At 52.4% G+C, this 23,558-nt stretch overlaps 1 protein-coding gene across 1 annotated transcript in view; it reads right to left on the reverse strand.

Moving 5' to 3' along the window:
* Nucleotides 1-23,558, reverse strand: part of NXN (nucleoredoxin) — a 164,337-nt gene that overhangs the window by 31,729 nt on the left and 109,050 nt on the right. Inside the window, exon 2 of the mRNA XM_039476541.2 lies at nt 1,468-1,585. Coding sequence (XP_039332475.1) covers nt 1,468-1,585 — 118 coding nt within the window. The remainder of the gene's footprint in view (nt 1-1,467; nt 1,586-23,558) is intronic.

The raw sequence follows: 23,558 nt of genomic DNA on the forward strand, positions 1-23,558 counted from the left end.
CGCCCTGGTTTTTACTGAGGGCAATTCTTTGAAGTAGGTAACTTTTTAAACTTTATTTATTTATTTATTTGGAGACAGAGTCTTGCTCTGTCATCTAGGCTGGAGTGTAGTGGCGTGATCGCAGCTCACAGCAACCTCCACCTCCTGGGTTCAAGTCATTCTCCCACCTCAGCCTCCCAAGTAGCTGAGGCTGCAGGTGTCCGCCAACACACTGGCTAATTTTTCTATTTTGAGTAGAGATGGGGTTTCTCCATGTTGGTCACACTGGTCTTGAACTCCTCCTGATCTCCTGATTTGCCCGCCTCAGCCTCCCAAAGTGCTGGGATTACAAGTGTGAGCCACTGCACCAGTCTTTTTTTTTTTTTTTTTTCCCTTGAGACAGAGTCCTGCTCTGTCGCCCAGGCTGGAGTGCAGTGGCGGAATCTCGGCTCACTGCAACCTCCATCTCTCAGGTTAAAGCGATTCTCCTGCCTCAGCCTCCTGAGTAGCTGGGACTACAGGCACCCACCATCATGCCTGGCTACTTTTTTTTTGTAATTTTAGTAGAGACAGGGTTTCACCATATTAGTCAGGCTGGTCTCAAACTCCTGACCTCAGGTGATGAGCTTTGGCCTCCCAAAGTGCTGGGATTACAGGCGTGCACCACCATGCCTGGCCTTTAGTGACATTTGAACTGGGAAAACGTGTGAGCAGTCTTGAATGTTCTCACTGAATGGATAAGGGAGGTAAGGAGATTCACAGCCCTGTTGTCACTCCAGTGCAGGAGGGAAAGCAGCCACGTGGACAGCCTTGAGTGGGACTGAAGGAGCAGCTCCATGTGCGGCCAGCGAGACTAAGGCCTGCAGGGCCGCAGCTCCAAGCATCAGGTGCGCTGACCGCCAAGCCAGGAAAGCTAGGCAGGCACTGGGACTTCGCTGTGTAACATTTTAAGGAGGAAAAACCCCACTCAACCTGCCTCTAGCTGTGAAGGGGCCGCTGCCACGGAAGCAGCACTAGAAGCCGGGATCTGAGCTCTCCGACGGCCTTTCCTCTCCCACTCTCCCACGGCCTCCTCGGGCCTCCGAGCCCGGCTCCTTTTTGTGGATTCCATCTCTTTTGGCCTGTGAATTGAAGTCCCGAGGAGGGACATTCCTATCCCCGTAAAAATCTTCTAACCATGGAGGATACTGTAATTTCACCAGAATGATACTCTCTTAGCCACGCACACCCATGTATGTATGTTTCACAAGTACTCCCTACCAATGGGGCAGAGACTAGGGGCGTGGGGAAGGGCGGGGTCAGGAGAGGACCCCACGCAAGGATTAGGGGAGGGCGGGGTCAGGAGAGGACCCCACGCAGGGTTTAGGAGAGGGGCGTGGGGGAAGGGCAGGATCAGGAGAGGACCCGACGCAAGGATTAGGGGAGGGGCGCGGGGGAGGCGCTCAGTCACGGTCACGGGACGCCCACCCGCTCGTGCCGAGGTCTTACCTTCCGGGTCGTCCCGGATCACCAGCAGCCCGTTCCTGCACACGACCTTCCCGGTGGTGGCGTCTAGGAATATTAGCGATGGAATGTTGGAAATTCGGTATTTGTTCCAGAGTTTGAGCTGCAGGAAAAAAGCCAAAGAAGGTGGTTAAGTCCAAACCAGATTCCCTGCAGAGTTCTTTAGAGCCTCTTAGGCCTGGAAGCTGGATGAACGGGCAAGCCTCAAAGCAAACAGAAAAGAATCATCGGTTCTACGCAGGGCTGCTGGGCAAACGGGCACGGTCACTACAACGCCGCTGCCCCCGTGGTCTGGGACAGTGCGGGGACTCCGAGGTGGAAATGATGGAAGACGACATTTATCCTGGAGGGGGCTGCCCTTCTACCTCTCTAAAAAGCATGAAGATGAAGATGGATTCTGCAAATTCACAGCACAATGAGACCACCACGTGGTTGAGGAAGGAAGGGAAGGTTTTCCACCCTGGCAGCAGCAACAGCAGCCAGCCACTCTGCCACGGCCCCTTGCCACCAAGGGAAAAGAGACGGGTTTTCCAGCAGAAGGCCACGGAGTTACAATTTGCCCCTCACCCTTTCACCAGGCCCCTGCTCCTGAACGATCACAGTCGCTGTTACACGTGCCTTTCAGCCTGCAGAAGACCAGAGAAGCCATGCCTAGAGCCAGCCCCGACCCCCAGCTCTTGGAGCCACAAAAAAACACGCTTCAGTCTCTCGGCCGATCCTTGAGGCTGGCCGTGCACACCGTCAGAGGTCCAGGGTCTCAGAGGAATGAAACCGAGAAAATGTGAATGCCAAGCCCAGCGTGGGAAGACAAGTATGGCCAGCCTCCTTTGTTGACTCACAGCCATCAGGGTGAATGCCATGTGGGTGGGCAACAGGGTGCTCCTGAACTTCACCGCCAAGCCCCAAAAGCCACATAATTAAATGCAGTGTCTGGGCCGGGTACAGTGACTCATGCCTGTAGTCCCAGCACTTTGGGAAGCCAAGGCAGGAGGATCACCTGAGGTAAGGAGTTTGAGACCAGCCTGGCCAACATGGAGAAACCCTGTCTCTACTAAAAACACAAAAATTAGCCAGGCATGGTGACCCATGCTTGTAATTCCAGCTACTCGGGAGGCTGAGGCAGGAGAACTGCTCGAACCCAGGAGGTGGAGGTTCCAGGGAGCTGAGATCACACCACTGCACTCCAGCCTGGGTGACAGAGCGAGACACCATCTCAAAAAAATAAATAAATAAATGCGGCCGGGTGCAGTGGCTCACACTTGTAATCCCAGCACTTTGGGAGGCCAAGGCAGGCGGATCACAAGGTCAGGAGTTTGAGACCAGCCTGGCCAACATGGTGAAACCCCTTCTCTACTAAAAATACAAAAATTAGTCAGGGGTGGCGGTGCATGCCGGTAATCCCAGCTACTCAGGAGGCTGAGGCAGGAGAATCCCTTGAACCCCGGAGGTGGAGAGTGCAGTGAGCCGAGATCGCGTCATTGTACTCCAGCTGACAGAGCGAGACTCCATCTCAAAAAAAAAAAAAAAAAAAAAAAGTCTAAGCTTTCCTAAGTGGTGAGTCATGGGTAATTTTTAATCTCAATTTTTGTGGTTTGCTATGTTTCCCAACTTCTTTCCAGTGATTTTTTCCCCCCAAGAATTATTTTTTGAACCAGGAAAATTCAATCATTTTCATCTTTTTTTTTTTTTTTTTTCTTTTTTTTTTTTGAGAGAGAGTCTCCCTCTGTCGCCAGGCTAGAGTGCAATGGTGCGATCTTGGCTCACTGCACCCTCCAACTCCTGGGTTCAAGCGATTCTTCTACCTCAGCCTCCCGAGTAGCTGAGACTACAGGCATGCATCACCACGCCCAGCTAATTTTTGTTATTTTTAGTAGAGACGGGATTTCACCATGTCGGCCAGGATGGTCTCAATCTCTTGACCTCGTGATCTGCCCACCTTAGCTTCTAAAAGTGCTGGAAGGACAGGCGTAAGCCACTGCATCCGGCCCGGACCATCTTACATCCCCACAGTGGAAATGAGAGAGCCTGCTTTCTAGTGCCCTTGCCAACATTATCACCTCATTTCTGTTGCTTATTTTTTTTTTTTAATTCCAGGATACATGTGCACCCATCAACCCATCATCTAGGTTTTAAGTCCTGCATGCTTTATGTATTTTTCCTAAAGCTGTCCCTCCCCTAGCCCCCCAGCCCACAACAGGCCCCAGTGTGTGATGTTCCCCTCCCTGTGTCCATGAGTCCTCATTATTCAGCTGCCCCTTATAAGTGAGAACATGAGGTGTTTGGTTTTCTGTTCCTATGTTAGTTTGCTGAGGATAATGGTTTACAGCTCCATCCATGCCCCTGCAAAGGGCATGAACTCATTCTTTTTATGGCTACATAGTATTCCATGGCATGTATGTACCACATTTTCTTTATCTATCACTGATGGGCATTTGGGTTGGTTCCAAGTCTTTGCTATTGTAAATAGTGCCGAAAGGAGCATATGTGTGCATGTGTCTTCATAATACAACGATTTATAATCCTCTGGGTATATACCCAGTAACAGGATCGCTGGGTCAAATGGTATTTCTGGTTCTAGATCTCTGAGGAATCGCCACACTGTCTTCCATGATGGTTGAACTAATTTATACTCTCACCAACACTGTAAATGTTGCTTTTCGCTGACTTACTGATGTGTAGGAGATATGCTGTAGTGAGCACAGTTTTTTACCCCGCTATGTTTTATGACTGGCAAGTGCTAGAAGTCATTCAACAGATATTAACTAAGCACCTACTGTGCACCAGCCACGTTTGTCACATAGGTATACAAGCATCAAGGGAGGTGTGAGCCAGGGTGAGGAGCAGTCGAGGAGGAGTGAGCTTGAGAGGGAAAGTCAAGGCTGGAAGGTCAACCCCCAGGTGCTATTACATGTGCAAGTGGAGATTTCAAGTTACTAGATTTAGCGATAGAGACTCAGTGGGGATATAAAAGTCAGCATCGTCTGTGACAAGAAGAGAGTAATGGTCACAGGACTGGAAGAGGCCATCCAAGGAGCGGATAAGGCTACACACGAGACCCCAAGGCAGAGCCAGGGATCACAGACATGGGAGGCTGGGAAGAGGCACTGGGTGAGGAGGGGATAGGGGGCCCTGGAGTCCCAACAGCCAGGTAAAGAAAGTGCCTCGGAGAGGAGAGCGCGGGCGCCTGGTGTCAGATGCTGTGGAGATGCCAAGGACGATGAGGACAGAAAACAGGCCACGGAATATGGCAGAGTCACGTACCAAGCTGACGGGGTTGGGGGGCCAGTGAGGGGATGAGGCTGTGGCCGACTGGCCTGGAGGAGGGAAGGGTGGGTGCAGCTCTGCCCAGTGCACGCACCTCACGTGGGTCTGTGACCCCACAAACCTGAGTCCTCCTGCCAACATGGGACACAGAGGAGAGCCCTGCAGAGGAGAGAGGTTACACAGAGACAGAGAAAGTCGCAGAGAAGCGGCTGAGGTAATGACCACAGGATTCTCTTGACAGTCCCAGCCAGGTGTGGCATCTCACTCCTGTCATCCCAGTACTCCGGGAGGCCGAGGCAGGAGGCCTTGACTTCAGGTAGCTTGAGGCCAGGAGTTTGAGACCACCCTGGGTAATGTAGCGAGAACCTGTCTCTACAAAAAGCAAACAGTTCCACTGTAAAGGGAAGAGAAAAACAGGGCTGTGGCTAGAAAAGCATAAACGAGGCAAAAGCTGAAAAGGATGATGAAATGGGCTATCCAGTTACTTGAAAGGAAGTTATTTACTTATTTATTATTTTTATTTTTTTAAATTTATTTTTTGAGACGGAGTTTCCCTCTTGTTACCCAGGCTGGAGTGCAATGGCGCGATCTCAGCTCACCACAACCTCCACCTCCTGGGTTCAAGCAATTCTCCTGCCTCAGCCTCCCGAGTAGCTGGGATTACAGGCACACACCACCATGCCCAGCTAATTTTTTGTATTTTTAGTAGAGACGGGGTTTCACTATGTTGACCAGGATGGTCTCGATCCCTTGACCTCGTGATCCACCTGCCTCGGCCTCCCAAAGTGCTGGGATTACAGGCGTGAGCCACCGTGCCCGGCATAAGGAGGAAGGTATTTTAAAGCTGCTCTGGCCGGCGCGGTGGCTCACACCTGTAATTCCAGCACTTTGGGAGGTCCCTTTCAAAGAGGCCTCAAGAACTCTTTCTGACTCACAGTGGATTTTGCTTTTGGCCTCTCACAGAACTCCGACACCGCATCTGATTCTGAAAGGAATGTCTGCTTCATTTAAGACTGAAGTGTGAAATGCAGGCAGCCTAGCACAAAAGAGCATGGGAGGGACAAGGGCCGGGGAGTTCCCGGCAGCCTTTGAATCAGGAGGCAGGAGCGAGGGCAAGAGCTCACATTCTGCTGGCTGCTGGAGAAAAAAGGTGAATGGGGACGTGTGCCCTTCACAAGGGCTGTGCTAGGCCGGGCGCAGTGGCTCACGCCTGTTATCCCAGCACCTTGGGAGGCCGAGGCGGCTGGATCGCCTGAGCTCAGGAGTTCAAGACCAGCCTGGGCAACATGGAGAAACCCCGTCGCTCCACAAAAAAATACAAAAAATTAGCTGGGCGTGCTGGCCACTCCTGTAGCCCCAGCTACTTGAGAGGCTGAGGTGGGAGGAGGCCTTGAGCCCTGGGGTCGAGGCTACAGTGAGCTGTGATGTGGTCACTGCACCCCAGAATGAGTGACGGGGTGAGACCCTGTCTCAACAGGGCTGTGCTGCCCGTCACTGCAGCAGCTGGGAAATAGCAGATGACTCTACGTCCAGTGTTCACTCTGCCTAGAGATCACCCTGGCAACTTTCCCACCCAGGGTGCATTCTGTCCCTTTTTTCTTTTGAGACACAGTCTTGCTCTGCCACCCAGACTGGAGTACAGCTGCAGGATCTCAGCTCACTGCAACCTCCACCTTCTGGGTTCAAGCGGTTCTCCTGCCTCAGCCTCCTGAGTCACTGGGACTACAGTCGCACACCACCAGGCCTAGCTAATTTTTTGATGTTTTGTTGAGACAGGGTCTTGCTATTCGTCCCAAGGTGGTCTCGAACTCCTGAGCTGAAGCATTCCTCCTGTTTCCGCCTCCCAAAGTGCTGGGATAACAGGCATGAGCCGCCGCGCCCGGCCGTGGGGTGCATTCTGATGATCCTTCCACTTGCTGAGCGGCCTCCTACCACAACCACCCAGAGGCCACGCGGCACAGTGGGGAACGTCACAGCAAAACCCCAGCACCTACAACCCTACTGCTCACTATCAGCTCATCAAGTTCAGAAGCAAGGCCACGGAGAAGAGAGAGGAAAAAGAAAGAGGAGACGACATTAGCTCAGCTTGGCAAAAGCTGAAAAGGATGACGAAATGGGCTATCCAGTTACTTGAAAGTTCCCATTCCTCCACCTGGCAGTTGGTTCTGGTAAAGCGTCCAAGGCTGCGGTTGGAACTATCCTAGGAATGCAGGCCAGAAACGCTTTCACAGGGACCTACGCAACAAGGAAGAAAACATCAGAAGGGACAGGGCTGAGAACCAGGAAACTGCAAAAATGCAAAGGAGAAAGCCCAGTGAAGCTGGAACATGGGTGGGATTAGTCAGCACCCACAAAGGCTGCAGGGACATGAAACCTGGTGATTTCTGAGAAGCCTGAATCTGCCCCCCATGCTAAGGGCTGGGTCTTGCACTTGACTGGGGGGTCTAAGCTTTTCTTTCCAACAGCTTCTGTTGAAAACAGCTGCAAATCTGTGGAATCAAGGCAAAGCCAACGCAGACGCAGGATTCATCAGCAAACCCCTGGGCCAGGTCAGCCGAGCCTTCTTGGGCAAACGTCACCCCTGCCCTCCAGCCAAATGCTGACCACGATCAAAACCATCCTTTCCTGGAGTAGCATTTGAAAACAGAGCCTTGGGCTGGGCGCACTGGCTCATGCCTGTAATCCCAGCACTTTGGGAGGCCGAGGCGGGTGGATCATGAGGCCAAGAGATTGAGACCATCCTGGCCAACATGGTAAAACCCCGTCTCTACTGAAAAAAAAATACAAAAATTAGCTGGGTGTGGTGGTGTGCGCCTGTAGTCCCAGCTACTTGGGAGGCTAAGGCAGGAGAATTGCTTGAACCCAGGAGGCAGAGATTGTAGTGAGCCGAGATTGCGCCACTGTACTCCAGCCTGACGTCTGGCGACAGAGCAAGACTCCATCTCAAAAAAAAAAAAAGAAAAAGAAAAAGAAAAGAAAACAGACCCTTGGCCAGGCACAGTGGCTCAATCCTGCAATACCAGCACTTTGGGAGGCTGAGGCGGATGGATCACCTGATGTCAGGTGTTTGAGACCAGCCTGGCCAGCAAGGCCAAACCGCATCTCTACTAAAAATACAAAACTTAGCAGGGCATAGTGGCAGGCACCTGTAGTCCCAGCTACTTGGGAGGCTGAGGCAGAAGAATCGTTTGAACCGGCGAGGTGGAGGCTGCAGTTAGCCGAGATGGCGCCATTACACTCCAGCCTGGGTGACAGAGTGAGACTCCGTCTCAAAAAAGAAAAAAGAGCCTTAAATATGCTCACACCCTTCAGAACCCACAACAACCAAAGCCCACGATCTATCCTGAGAGCAGGAATCCCCCTGGTGCCATCTCCAAGGTCACAGCAGGACGTGCACCAGGGGTTACTGAGCACAGGTCCTGGCTCCAGAGCGTGTTCGTTTGGTCTGTTCCAGCCACTTACTAGTGGGTGACCCTGGTCACGCCTCTCACTTGTCTTGTTTTCCTCAGCTGCAAAATGCAGGTAACAGACCCTACACTGCACTGAACTATTGTGCAGATGAGTTACACAGATCCTTCAGCACAAAGCCTGGCCAGAATTAGGTCTGACATAAGGGTTAACTGCTTTCTGCTAAGGACCTGACACAGAGTGTGGGTCTCATTCTGTCGTCCAGGCTGGAGTGCAGTGGCCAAATCATGGCTCACTATAGCCTCCACCTCCCAGGCTCAAGCGATCCTCCTACCTGAGTCTCCCAAAGTGCTGGGATTACAGGTGTGAGCCACCATACCTAGCTTAGCTGCCACTATTATTATCATCATTCTTTTGAGACAGAGTCTTGCTCTGTCGCCCAGGCTGGAGTGCAGTGGGGCAATCTCAGCTCACTGCAGCTTCAACCTCCCAGCTCACATGATCCTCCCACGTCAGCCTCTGAGTAGTTAGAGTACAGTCACACACCACTACGCCTGGCTAATTTTCTGATGTTTTATTGAGACAGGGTCTCACCACGCATCCCCGGCTGGTCTCGAGCTCCCAAGCTCAAGCGTCCCTCCTGTCTCAGCCTCCTAGAGTTCTGGGATTACAGGCGTGAGCCACCACACCTAGCGTAGCTGCTATCACTGTTACTGTCATTGTTTTTGTTATCCCTGCCCGCTCTGTGCTTTGGTTTGTACAGACAGGGTCTATTCTGTTGTTCAGCCTGGAATGCAGCAGCATGACCTCAGCTCACTGTAACCTTGAACTCCTGGGTCAAGCCATTCTCCCCCCTCCAAAAGTGCTGTGTGACCGGTACAAGCCACAGTGCCCAGCCCCCATGCCATCTTCTTTTTTCTTTTTTTCTTGAGACAGAGTCTCACTATTGTCCCCCAGGCCGGAGTGCAATGGTGCAATCTCGGCTCACTGCAACCTCCACCTCCTGGTTTCAAGGAATCTCCTGTCTCAGCCTCCTGAGTAGCCGGGACTACAGGAGCCCACCAGCATGCCCCGCTATTTTTTTTTTATTTTTCGTAGACACGGGGTTTGACCATGTTGGCCAGGCTGGTCTCGAAAGCCTGACCTCAGGAGATCCGCCCACCTTGGCCTCCAAAAGTGCTGGGGTTACAGGTGTGAGCTACCATGCTGAGCCAGAACGGTGAATTTTCTAACCTGTGTACAGATGACCTAGCTGAGCTTGGCAACCAACAGAGCTGATCAGCTGTGATTTACAACACTCGAATGGAAGTGCCACAGGGAAATGAAGGTGGTGAGACACCTTGTCTACCTTACCATTTAGAAGCAGAAAACCGTGAGAATGGTAAACTTTAAGTTACAAATATTTGGCCACAATGTAAAAATGTGAGGCTGCAACCGCATATGGCAGGTCAGGCCACCTGCCAGGAGAAACGAGCAGAAAAAGGGCCAGGAGGAGGACTGGCTGCCTTCTAGTTTACCAGCGCTGCAGGGAAGGGCTCAGAATGTTAATCAAACATGTGCGCAGAACTATCTCACACACCCGCCCTCCGGCGCGTTCGTTCCAACAAGAATCGGCAGCTCAGGGTTGAGTTGGGTCCTCGCTGGTCGGTGAAATCTTCATTCAGTACTTGTGTTTGCTGGAGGGCAGTATGGGATAGAGAAAATGATGGAGAATGCGGTCCTGGAGCCAGACTGCCTGGGTTTAAACCCCAGCTCTGCTATAAACCATGGAGTGAACTCCAGCATGTCATACCCTCTCTGAGTATCAGTTTCCTCATGAGTAAAATGAGGATAATAACGACACTGCTTCATACTCTGCCGTGGGAACTACCTGGATTGATGTATGTGCAGGGCTGACACCACTGCTTGGTACACAGTGAGGGTTCCAGCCAAGCGCAGCGGCTCCCGCCTGCAATCCCAGCACTTTGGGAGGCCGAGGTGAAAGGATCATCTGAGGTCAGGAGTTCAAGACCAGCCGGACCAGCATGGAGAAATCCCGTCCCTACTAAAAATACAAAAATTAGCCAGGTGTGGTGGCCCGTGCCTGTAATCCCAGCTACTCGGGAGGCTGAGGCAGGAGAATCGCTTGAACCCAGGAGGCAGAGGCTGCAGTGAGCCGAGATAGCACCTGCCTGAGCCACAAAGCTAGACTCTGTCTCAAAAAAGGAGAGAGAAAGAGAGCGAGAAACAGAGAAAGAAAAGAAAGGAAAGCAAGCAAGCTGCCCTTTCAGACTGAATTCAGTCAACAACAAATTAGTGAGATAAAAAGTAACAACCACAAAGACAAACACATCCGTGTTTTCGTCCCACCCTTTCAAAAGTGCCGAACGCAGAACATTTAAATCCTCTGGTCCCCCGCCAGTGTGGGGAGTCCAGGACCCAGCAGAGGGAACCCCACCTTGTTTGTGACAGTGATTCTGGGGGTTCAGGGACTGCACTATCAGACTTCCTGCCCTAATGGCCCCGCCAGCCAGGAGATGAGCAGTTAGCGGGAGCACACGGCATGCGGCTGCCAGGCTGTATGACAGCACAGACGGAGGAAAGGCTGCGTCCCCACGCAGCGGCCCTCACAGGCTGACGGAAGGGATTTCCTAAAGCCCCAGCTTGTGTGAAAGCCTCCGCTGGCACAGTGATTTGCAACGGCACGCAGTGGCTGGTGATCACAGCCCATATGCTCCACAGAGAGAGATCTAAGCCCACGGCCGGGAGTTTGCACAGGGTGGGGAACAAGGAGCCAGCGTCCATCTGGAGTAGAAGTACCCCCGTCCCAGCAGCAACCACTTCCACGGGGACAGGGTTTCTGCGGCTCATGGTGTCCTGGGTCTCTTGCTGACATCACCAGGAAAGAGCTCAGACACGCCCACTCTGAGCAGCACCTTTCCAGGTGACCGCAGGGGCCTTGATCGGCAGTGGACTTTGGGGGATGCGTTGTCACACCGGTTCCACGGAGAATGCCATGCTCGTTAACAAAGAGACACAAACCTGACTGCTTTCACTCCAGACCTTTCCAGAACCCTTCAGGTCAAAAAGAAAGGAAAAGGAAGAACAGAAGCATAGGAATAAAGACTCTGTGGAGGGAAAAGTGCCATTCCCTGTAGCTTCGGGGAATCTGCTGAAAAATATACCTGTCAAGGCTGTGATCTGTCTGGCCCTGGCCCTCCGTAGCTGGAAGGGGGCAGATGTCACCAGCTCACCCCAATCCCAACCTCCCATCCTTTGTGGCTCAGTACAAGCCATGAGGCAATCATGTGTGACAGCCAATGAAAGGGCTCAGCAAAAAATGCAAAAATATGGTAGGTTTCCAAGTACAAGGTTTCTTTCTTTCTTTCTTTTTTTGAGAGAGAGTATTATTCTGTCACCCAGGCTGGGGTGCAGAGGTGTGATCTCGGCTCACTGCAACCTTCACCTCCCAGGTTCAAGGAATTCTCCTGCCTCAGCCTCCCTAGTAGCTAGGACTACAGGCGCACACCACCACGCCCAGCTGATTTTTGGATTTTTAGTAGACACGGGGTTTCACCATGTTGGCCAGGATGGTCTCAAACTTCTGACCTCAGGCAGTCTGCATGCCTTGGCCTCCCAAAGTCCTGGGGTTACAGGCATGAGCCACTAAGCCCGGCCTGTTTTTAAAAACTAAAACAAAAACCCATGCCAAGATGCCCTCTTCAGCTGAAAACAGACCTGTCCCCCGGAGACAGGGTCAGTGCAGGTGCCCGAGGACGGGACCCCAGAGCCCCGGGCTCTGTTTTCCACTAACTTCCAACACAGCACCGAACGGACATGTCCAGCGTGGACTCACCACATGTGACAGAACTCCCAGGAGCAGCAGCTGCAGGAGAAAGGTCAGTTCAGGAGCTACGGGAAGATGGGAGACGATCCACCAGGCTGAGAGTGAAAGAGAACTCCACCTCCCAGAATCCTAGTGCCCTCCTCCTACGGACTCACATCCAGAGACCACCTCACCTCTCCCTCAGTAGACGAGGCCTCCAGGGCCTAAATCTGAGGCCACTTTGATCGTCACTGCCTTACATGTGGGAGACACTAAGTAAATGGGGATCATTATGATGACGATGCTCAGGCAGATGAAGGGTGGGCTACAAGCTCCCACATCTGACCTGGAGCCACAGTGTGAGCCACAGCACAAGCCACAGAGTGAGCCACAGCATGAGCCACAGCCTGAGCCACAGCATGAGCCACAGCCTGAGCCACAGCACGAGCCACAGCACGAGCCACAGCAGGCCAGCATTCCGTCTTCACACATTCTCACGGCTCCCAGCAGCTACTCGGTAAGCTGCTTTGTGGAAAAGAAACCAGGCAAACAGGCCAAGCATAGTGGCTCACACCTGTCATTCCAGCACTTTGGGAGGCTGAGGCAGGCGGATCACCTGAGGTCAAAAGTTCGAGATGAGAGTGGCCAACATGGCAAAAACCCCATCTCTACTAAAAATACAAAAATTAGCCAGGCGTGGTGGTGGGGGCCTGTAATCCCAGCTACTTGGGAGGCTGAAGCAGGAGAATCGCTTAAATCCGGGAGGTGGAGGCTGCAGTGAGCCGAGATTACGCCACTGCACTCCAGCCTGGGGGAAAGAGTGAGACTCCCATCTCAAAAATAAATATATAATAAATATATTGGCTGGGCATGGCAGCTCATGCCTGTAATCCCAGCACTTTGGGAGGCCAAGAAAATTGAGACCATCGCGGTCAACATGGTGAAACCCCGTCTCTACTAAAAATACAAAAAAATTAGCTAGGCGTGGTGGCAGGTGCCTGTAGTCCCAGCTACTTGGGATGCTGAGGCAGGAGAATCACTTGAACCCAAGAGGCGGACGTTGCAGTGAGCTGAGATTGTGCCACTGCACTCCAGCCTGGGCGACAACAGCAAAACGCCGTCTCAAAAAAGAAAACAAAAACAAATAATAACATTTTTTAACATTAGGCAAATAGCCTCAAAACTCTCTGAAGCTTCTAGATTAGGAATGTGACCGCATAGCGCCTACAGCGCCATTTAAATGCTCTTATAAATTACAAGTCAACAGGGTGAGCCTGTCCACGTCCGCTCTGCAAATGAAAATAAGAGCAGGAAGTGTGGCCTGTGAGAACAGCGGAGATATCTTTCGGTCCTGCACCGTGTGCACCCGTCCCACCGCGGAGCCGTGAGCACTCAGCGCAGCCCCGTGAGAACAACGGAGGTGCTTACGGTTCCGTGCTCCTGTTCCACCGGAGCCAGGAGTCCTCAGCACAGCCCCGTTTTCAATTTCCTATTTGATTGTTATTCCGTCAGGGATTTTTTTTTTCCTTCTTGGCTGCATAGAAAGGTGTTTCTTGGCAGAACTTTCTGAGCGCCCGGTCATAAACCCCTCGTTCCCACTTTCCTGTGCCAGGAAGTCGCCACTGAGCCCCAGCCCTAGCACACGGAGAGGAAAGGAAACATTTACAATGATAGAAGAAATTCCCAGGCTGGAAAAAGAGATCAGAGGAAGAAGTCAGAAGGGACCGTTCTGCCCAAAACCTGGCATGTGAAGCTCTCTCTCTGCTCTGGACTGGATAGGTCCACAGCGGTGACAACGTCACCTCACTGGGAATCCGACAAGCCCCGCACATCCTCAGCTCTGCACCCAGCCTCAGCCCACTGCGGCGGACCAGCCACGTTCATCACAAAAGGAATAGTGTCCTGTACTAAGAAACTGTGGCCACCCTGTGCCAAGATGCCTTTATACAGAAACGGACTGTGGCTGGCTTTCTTCCCCTCCACCAGCTCCTGGAATGAAAGGGTTCCATCGCACAGTGAAATCAGTAACAGCAGGAGAAAGAGAGAGGGAGGTAAATTGTTTGGAAAGCAGAAGAGAGGACGGAAAACATGAAATTCAAGACAGATGTGGGAGAGCCGCAAACATATGTCTTTAAACTTATGCATCCAAGTGATTCATGTAGAGTAAGGAAAAAAGAGCTACAAGCCCAATATAGAAATAAAGACAGGAGTAAATACAGAACAAAGTATCACGTTCCCTGCCCTTCCAGACCAACATCAACTCCCGTCTCTTTCTGCTACATAAAGTTGGTATAAAGCGGGGTGGGAGAAGGATGGAAGATGAAACACTATAAATTAAGCAGAGGTTCCCTGTGTCCCTGTCACCTTTTCGAGGCCGCCAGCCACTGACAATTCATTTCCAATTACTGAATGTTGATTTCGTTTTTTCTCTTTTTTTTTTTTTGGAGATGGAGTCTTGCTCTGTCCCCCAGGCTGGATTGCAGTGGTGCAATCTCGGCTTACTGCAACCTCCGTCTCCTGGCTTCAAGTGATTCTCCTGCCTCGGCCTCCCGAGTAGCTCGGATTACAGGCGTGTGCCACCACACTCGGCTAATTTTTGTATTTTTTTTTTTTTTTTTTTTTTGAGACGAAGTTTCGCTCTTGTTACCCAGGCTGGAGTGCAATGGCGCGATCTCGGCTCACCACAACCTCCGCCTCCTGGGCTCAGGCAATTCTCCTGCCTCAGCCTCCTGAGTAGCTGGGATTACAGGCACGCGCCACCACGCCCAGCTAGTTTTTTCGTATTTTTAGTAGAGACGGGGTTTCACCATGTTGACCAGGATGGTCTCGATCTCTCGACCTCGTGATCCACCCGCCTCGGCCTCCCAAAGTGCTGGGATTACAGGCTTAAGCCACCGCGCCCGGCTAATTTTTGTATTTTTAGTAGAGACCGGGTTTCGCCATGTTGGCCTGGCTGGTCTCGAACTCCTGACCTCAGGTGATCCACCTGCCTTGGCCTCCCAAAGTGCTGGGATACCAGGTGTGAGCCACTAAGGCTGGCCGATTACTCATCTCTAAAAGGTACTGCTACAGCTTAACAGGAGCAGGATTTAAAAATTAGTGGCATTTGCCAGGTTACTGCCTGGCCATTAACAAAAAACAAAGCAGGAAATGTAGATGGGCGTTTCCATCGAAACACAAAAGCCCAAGGCTGTGGCCGGAAAGCCATTTTTACAATGCGGTGTTAGTGTGTGTCGTTTTACTTCCAAACAGCCGCAGGATTGGTTCCAAATGCCTCCTGCTGAGAGAAAAGCACAGGCGGCCTGCCTTGCTGGTTAACTTCTCCGTTTGAGGCTTCAGATGGTAACAAGAAAGTGGAAGGCAGCGGGAAGGCCCCAGATGTTACAGGCAAAAGGTGGAGAAGCTGAGGCTGGTCTGAGGCTGTATCGCCAGGTAGTGGGGTGGGGAGCGTGGGCAGATGACAGAGGTTTGCTGGATCCGCCAAGTGCCTGTTTCAAAACGCTGCTCAGCAGGGCACTGGCTCCACACCACACATGTGCCTGGTCACCTTTCATCAATACACGTTTAATGAGCAGCTCAAACCTACCAGGTACTTGTGCCAGATGCCATGGGGTTACAGCAGGACCACAATCTTCTCCTCGAGAAAGGAAAGAGGCCTGTCTGGCTGTGTTACAGGCTTGGCTTCCTCGCCGGCCCCTCCCCTGAGATGCCAGTCCCCGCCCCACCCATGCCCTTCCTTAGGCCACAGCGATCACAGTGGGTGTGCACGCTTGATCTAAGACCAATCACGCTCTCTCCTGGGAACTCAGAAATTAGATACAAAGATGAATTCATTAAGATCGGAGCTTCCCAGCCAGTACGGTGGCTCACGCTGGTCATCCCAGTACTTTGGGAAGCTGAGGCAGGTAGATCACCTGAGGTCAGGAGTTCAAGACCAGCCTGGCCAACAAGGCAAAACCCCATCTCCACTAAAAATACAAAAAGTATCCAGGCGTGGTGGCGGGTGCCTGTAATCCGAGCTACTCGGGAGGCTGAGGAGAGAGAATTGCTTGAACTGGGAGGCCGAGGTTGCAGTGAGCTGAGGTCACACCACTGCATTCCAGTCTGGGCAACAGAGTGAGCCTCCGTCTCAAAAAACAGTAGGGTGCTTCCCAAACCATGTGCTACAGCAGGCTATAGGAGGGCACCTCATTGGGTCTCAGCCTCAGGGGCAGCTGGGCTCCCTCCCCCTCACTCCACGTCCTTGTCCCCTGGGGCCAGTGGCCTTGTCCCTTTACCTCCACAGACAAACGGCGATCTTTTCCTACATGTGGCAGGATGAGAGAAGGGAGAGAAGAGCTGAGACAACATGGAGGTGAGAACCACGAACTCATGTCAGGGGCAGGCCGGGATCGCCTCGCCGGGCCAGGCAGAGCAGAGAGAGGTGCAGCTGGCAGAGAGGACAGATGAGGAGGGGTAGGAAACTCACCAGAGTCAGGCGGGAGCGAAGGGGAGAAGCGGGACAGCCCCCAAGGAGCAAGAGCAACCTGCTCTGACACCCCATGCGGGCCGCTCCACTCCCAGCTAGACACCGTTCCTGTGTCCAGGCACCCCTGCCATGAACCACTGTGTTCGGACAGTCTGACCCAAGGTAGCTCAAGTCCATTTCTGCTCCTTGTAAATAATTCCTAACCAAGACAGGCACGTGGTGTGTGCGCAGAGAGTCCCGAATCCTCAGTGCTTAGAACAACAGTGAAGGAAAAGCAGAATCACCTGACATCTCAGCCCTTTCAAATCCCTTTCCCACGGGTCATCTTCTGCCTTCCCCACAGAGCCCCGGGGCCTGGGGAGGAGAGCGCTGCTCCTGCTCCTGCTCGTGCTTGGGACACAGAGGAAGCAGCAGCAAATGCGTCCCGGGCATCCTGTTCCCCGCGGTCGGCAGTCCACTTCCTAGGTGGGGGCCTGATACCAGACACCGTGTGCGGATCCCAGAGGGGTCCTTTGACCTGTGGGTCAAAGGAAGGTGACCACAAGCGAACGCACACACTCGGTGAGAAAGGCCATGCCTTGAGTTTCCAAAGGAGGGCTCTTCCTCTAGGAGGGCTTTGCTCACTCACTCCCTTCAGGGGGGCCAGGCGGCACCTGGAGCTGAGTCAGGAGGGAAGAAAGCAGGAGGTTCCTTCTGCAGACAAGATGAACGCAACACGCCCGGGGAGTGCACTCCCAAGGTATAACCGCACATAATGCTCAGAAGCAGGCACAGCCCGTCTCCCCAGCTTTAGTTTCCAAAGACAGCTCAATGCGGGGCGGCCATCGGCGGACAGCCCCAGGACAGGTGTGTGGGCACCTTCCCTGGGCTGGCTCCTGGAGCTGCTGGTGCCACAGAAATAAAATGGCAGAGGGTCAAGTTTCTGAGGCTGCAGCAAGACTTGACTCTCTCCTCCAGGACAGAACGGTCCCGTGGATCAGGCCCTCACCATGCCACTAATCACTGCTTAGAAAACTTAAAACTGCTGAGGCCTTCTAAGCAGAAACCACACACAAATGGCTTTCCCATCAGAAGCATGGATTCCTGGGACAGGCTGACTGCTTTAAAGAGCATGGCCATCCCCTCACCTTTTGGCAGAACCAAATTGCGAAACGTCAGTAAATTTCAGCCTGATCTCCAGAGCCCCCACAGAAAGGCCTGCGTCCAATAGCCAGGAAATGAGGTGGGGAGGCCAGGGTCCAGGGAGGCCGGAGTCTGGGAAGGCCAGGGTCCGGGGAGGCTGGTGTCTGGGGAGGCCAGGGTCCGAGGAGGCCAGGGTCGAGGAGGCTGGGGTCGGGGAGGCCGGGGTCTGAGGAGGCTGGGGTCCGGGGAAGGCTGGGGTCCGGGGAGGCTGGGGTCCACTACTCGCCTGGCTACGGCTCAACCCCAAGTTCTGCGGCCGAAATGCAGATGCCAGGACAAAGTGGCACACGCCGGCCTGCTCCTCTCCTCCCGGAGGCAGCTCAGGGCTGCAGATGGAGAGGAAGTACTGAGACAGCGTGGAGGGGCAAGCGGAGGGGCTGAGGGCCACAGAATGAACCCGAGGTCACAGCGTCCCCGGCCACAAGAAGGAGCAGGCGGAAAGACCAGGGAGGCAAAGTCACCAGGCTGCGCCGGTCCCTGTGCCTTTCTGCGAAGCCGAGTCCGCTGCGCAGTGTGAAGAATGCTCCTGCTCCCCGCACAGGCTTGCTGTGAAGATGAAGCCAGTCATGAGATCCAGACGGCTGCTCCCAGCACCTGGGTCCCAAGCCCAGGCACGGGTATCAGTTACAGTTTGTGCCCCACTCACTCGGACTCTTATTTACTTATTTTGCTTTGAATAGACTCATTTAAAATTAAAACAATCTATTTTGAAAGGAAACTCTACACTGCTATTGTCAGTGGAGAATCAGTACGACTCGCCATAAACAGAGGCCAAGTGTCAGAATGAAAAGAATAATGAGCCCTGATTACATGCCATCGATTCCCGCTGCCTGTGGCAAGCCTACATTGGCTCTCTCTCCTGGAAGGGAGATCAGCAAGTTTTCCAGCGGTTTAAGGATGGAGCGCCACAGCAAGATCTTCTCCTGATCTAACCAGAGACTTGAAATGGAGGATGGAAAAAGCTGTCACTCAGGGGCGCCTGCCTCAGGAAGTGCTGTGCCACCCTAATCCCTCAGGCCCAGTGCCAGCCGAGGCCGCAAGGGTCTGGTGGCCGAGGCTTCCCCCTGCACGCTGGTGAAGGCCCCACAGCCGCAGACGGGTGAGGAGCAATCCCGCTGGCTGAGCCCCAGTTCTGCCATCTGGGGGCATCCCGATGACACCTCCTCACAAGCTCCACCAGCAGGGACCTGCCTCAGCCCCAGCCAGTGGCATCTCCATCCGGGAATCCCGTAAAGCTCCCCACTGACCAAGAAGTGGCCACAGGCTCCCTGGGACCCCTTGTGCCCACAGCTGGTGTCTTGAGCCCCAAACTGAACCCTGTCTTCTCTCTCCTCTCTACCTCCAGAAAACGTTACAAAGGGCTGTGAGGAAGGACTGGCCTCTGAATGTCCATACTCATGTCCAGATTTCAGGGGAGGGAAAAAAGAAAACCCAAGACTTCCTTTCCTTTCCGACCCAGCTCCCAGAGCTCCGAGGTGGTGTCAGATTTGGACGCGGGGCTCCTGAAGTGTATGTGAGCAGAAAGCAGGGCCGGGTGGGGGAGGAGGGAGGCAGGACCCCGTCTGCTGAGTCAGCCCACGCTATAGAGTAGGGCCAGGTTCCCTGGAATGGTTGCGGTTACGCTTATGCCAAGCCTAACCATCCCCGTCCATAAAAACAAGGCCTGGAGTTCCCTCCAGCACAAACTGCAAATCAGGAAGAGCGAGCTGCACCAGAAGGGCTGAATGCAGCATTTCCCAAGACGCCTGCATCAGAGTCTCCGGGAGCCACGCAGCTTTCGAGGCCCCATTTCACCCACTGAATCTCACTCCCAGGGGTGAGACCTAAAAACATACATGTTAAGAAAGCTCCCCGCCAGGTGCGGTGGCTCCCAGCACTCTGGGAGGCCAAGGCGGTTGGATCACCTGAGTTCAGGAGTTCGAGACCAGCCTGGCCAACATGCTGAAACTCCATCTCTACTAAGAATACAAAAACTTGCCGGGTGTCCCAGCTACTAGGAAGGCTGAGGTAGGAGAATCGCTTGAACCCAGGAGGCAGAACTTGTAGTGAGCTGAGATTTAAGAGTTTAAAATTTTGCATCTAGAAGCTGAGTGCAGTGGCGCATGCCTATAATTAAAAGTGCTTTGGGAGGCCAAGGCGGGAGGATTGATTGAGCACAGTTAGTCTGAGACCAGCCTGGGCAACATAGCAAGACCCTATCTCTACAAAAAGTAAAACATTAGCTGGGTGTGGTAGAGCAATCGGTGGTCTGCTATTTGGGAGGCTGAGACGGGAGGATCACTTGAGCCCAGGAGTTTTCGAGGCTGCTGTAACCTCTGATCATGCCACTGCATTCCAGCTTGGGCGACAGAGCGAGACACCATCTCACGTAAATAAATACATAAGTAATTTTCATATACTAACAGAGTAAGAAGAGGGGCAGCCTTTGAGTCTCCTGGGTCTGACAGTGCCCTACGGGGCTCCAGGACAGCTCTGCTTAGGGTTACGAGCAGAGGGAGGTAAATGTTTTCTACCCAACCCAAGCCATCTTCTCTGTGGCTAGCAAAACCTTGACTGCTACCCCATGATCAAAACATGGGTCAAATTTCCCCCAGATTTATCTCCTAAGTTCTATGCATGAATAGGTCTGTTGAAAAGTTTTGCTTGAATGAGCATAACTCTGTCTCTGAAAACATGCTCCAGAAGGAAGCAGTCCTCCCATTCTTCAGCAAGTACAGGCGGGTCCCATCTGATCTACCCGTTCTGACAGCCAAATACCCACAAACGTTTAGCTCTGCCATGGGATATGTAGAATAAATTAAGTTTAGGGGGAAAATCATAAAACAAGCCTCTGAGTCTAAAGACTTTGTGTACCTTGGCAGGGGGAATGTGTGTGTTAGAACAAATCCCATCCAGCGTGCCAGAGAACTCAATCAAAACCAGCAGAAAGCGACTCCTCTCACATGAGACCAGCAACCCCACAGCCGGCCCTGGAGGAGACAGAGAGAAGAGGGTCTGATCTAGCCCAGGTGCCACGGCTCACACCTGTAATTCTAACACCTTGGGAGGCCAAGGTGGGTGGATCACGAGGTCATGAGTTCAAGACCATCCCGGCCAACGTGGTGAAACCAAAATGCAAAAATTAGCTGAGTGTTGTGGTGCACGCCTGCAATCCCAGTTTACTCCGCAGAGGCTGCAGTGAGCCGAGATGGCTCTCACCCAGGCTGGAGTGCAATGGCGTGACCTCGGCTCACTGCAACCTCTGCCTTCAGGTTCAAGCGATTCTCCTGCCTCAGCCTCCCGAGTAGCTGAACCCACAGGTACCCACCACCACTCCCAGCCAACTTTTTGTATTTTTAGTAGAGACGGGGTTTCACCATGTTGGCCGGGCTGGTCTCGAACTCCTGACCCTATGATCCGCCTACCGAGGCCTCGCAAAGTGCTGGGATTACAGGCGTGAGCCACCGTGCCCGGCCTACTATCCACATTTCTTCCAAAGTTCACAGCTCCCTAGGTTTTCTCCGAGACAGCGATGGCTTTCTCTCCAGACCCCTTCTCTTCTTCCTGAGCCTGCACCAGAACAGCCCTGCACATTCTGTTCAGGGCAACCTAGGCCTTTTCTATCACGAACCTCAAAACACCACTGGCTTCTACATGTTACCTTGTTCTACAGCTACTTCCACAGATTCAGGATCAATTACAACAGCACTTCACTTCTCAGTACCAATTTACTTCTGTCTGAATCCATTCAAGCTGCTATAATAGCATAGCACAGACTGGGTGCCTTATAAACACAGAAATTTCTTTCTTGCAGTTGGGGAGAGCAGGAAGTCCAAGGTCAAGGCGCCAGTGGACCGGGTGCCCGGCGAGTGGACTTCGGGTCCGGTGAGTGGACTCGATGCCCGGTGAGTGGATTCAGGGCCCGGTGACTGGCTTGGGGCCTGGTCAGTGGCCTCAGGGTCTGGTCAGTGGATCTGGTGCCCGGTGAGTGGACTCGGGGTCTGGAGAGGACATGATCCTCACAGATGGCATCTTTTTGCTGCACCCTCACGTGGTGGATATGGTCTCTTTTGGGCCTTTTTTGAGATGGAGTCTCGCTCACTCTCCCAGGCTGGAGTGCAGTGGTGCAATCTTGGCTCATTGCAACCTCTGCCTCCCAGGTTCAAGCGATTCTCCTGCCTCAGCCTCCCAAATAGCTGGGACTACAGTCGCATACCACCATGCCCAGCTAATTTTTGTATTTTTAGTAGAGACAGGGTTTTGCCATGTTGGCCAGGCTGGTCTCGAACTTGTGACCTCAGGTGATCCACCCACCTTGGCCTCCCAAAGTGCTGGGATTACAGGCATGAGCCACCAGGCCCAGCCTAAACACTCACTATTTTAAAGCTGAAGTTAAGAATTTTTTTGACATACCTCAAACTACGCATTAGAAACCTCTAGCTTCTGGGCCGAGCACAGTGGCTCAAGCCTGTAATCCCAGCACTTTGGAAGGCTGAGGCGGGTGGATCATGAAGTCAAGAGATCGAGACCATCCTGGTCAACATGGTGAAACCCTGTCTCTACTAAAAATACAAAAAATTAGCTGGGCATGGTGGCACGTGCCTGTAATCCCAGCTACTCAGGAGGCTGAGGCAGGAGAATTGCCTGAACCCAGGAGGTGGAGGTTGTGGTGAGCCGAGATTGTGCCATTGCACTCCAGCCTGGGTAACAAGAGCAAAACTCCGTCTCAAAAAAAAGAAAAAAGAAACCTCTAGTTTCCAAGAATATTTTTAAAAGCTGAGCAGAAAAGCTGTAGCTCTCTCTATCGATGGTCACTGCCATCCCAAATATCGCCAAGGCCATCACTGTATGGCAGTGGGCAGCATTCCTCTAAGTGGAATTCCTCGCTGATACCTAGCAGAGGTCTCCTCCAGGTGGCACGAGTATCCCTCACTGATAACGCTGAGTGAAATACTGAGAAGGTTAGCCTTTTTGTAGTTCCAATTACTTTAGGGGAAGAGTGTTGGTGTGATGTCAGTAAATTATTGACATTTTTCTAACACCTGCTCATCTCCCTTTTTAACCAAAGATATCAATCTTTTTTTTTTTTTTTTTTTTTTTTTTGAGATGGGGTCTTGCTCTGTTGCCCAGGCTGAAATGCTCTGGTGCCATCTTGGCTCACTGAAGCCTCAAACTACCAGGCTCAAGTGATCCTCCCACCTCAGCCTCCCGAGCAGTGGGACCACAGGTGTAAACCACCACACCTGGCTAATTTTTGTATTTCTTATAGAGGCAAGGTTTCACCACGTGGCAACTAATTTTTGTATTTTTCTATATTGACAAGGTTTTGCCATATTGCCCAGGCTCGTCTTGAACGCTTGAGTTCCAGAAATTCGCCCACCTCGGCCTCCCAAAGTGCTGGGATTACAAGAATGAGCCACGTCCAGCCTAAATCTACATTTTTTTAAATGAGGATATTTAAAGAAAAATGAAGTAAACAGTAGTATAGCTGGTATTGACAGGAAAGAGCCACAAAGGTGATACTGAACGGCTGAGATACAGAAAACAGCTCCTGCCGTGAAAACCTCAGGCTGAAAACCTTTCTATCCCACAGATGGCAAGAGCAGGTAGGGGCCACTTTTCTGAGTTTATTTACTCTACTTTGAGGGCTCTCTGGCATGCTAAAAATGGATTCCATACACCAAGGAAGAACGGACAAGATGACTTACTATTGAAGGGTCTGGCTCAAAGGCCGCGCCACCTCCGCTGCCTGGGAGAGAATCTTCACCGAAAAAACTCTCCACTCAAGAAATGGACCAAGTTATTCCAGGAAATACTTTCAGACCCAGTTTCCTGTCCAGCTACAGTTTGCAAATGAGGTCTTCTCACCTGACCCCATAACCATATTTAACGGAACCTACGAGATGTGTGTATCCATGCTGACCAACAGTTCAAAGCCGTCGTCTGGAACTGGGATAAAGAGTCACTCTG

This window comes from Saimiri boliviensis, chromosome 17, assembly GCF_048565385.1.
Source record: "Saimiri boliviensis isolate mSaiBol1 chromosome 17, mSaiBol1.pri, whole genome shotgun sequence".
Classification (NCBI taxonomy): Eukaryota; Metazoa; Chordata; class Mammalia; order Primates; family Cebidae; genus Saimiri; species Saimiri boliviensis.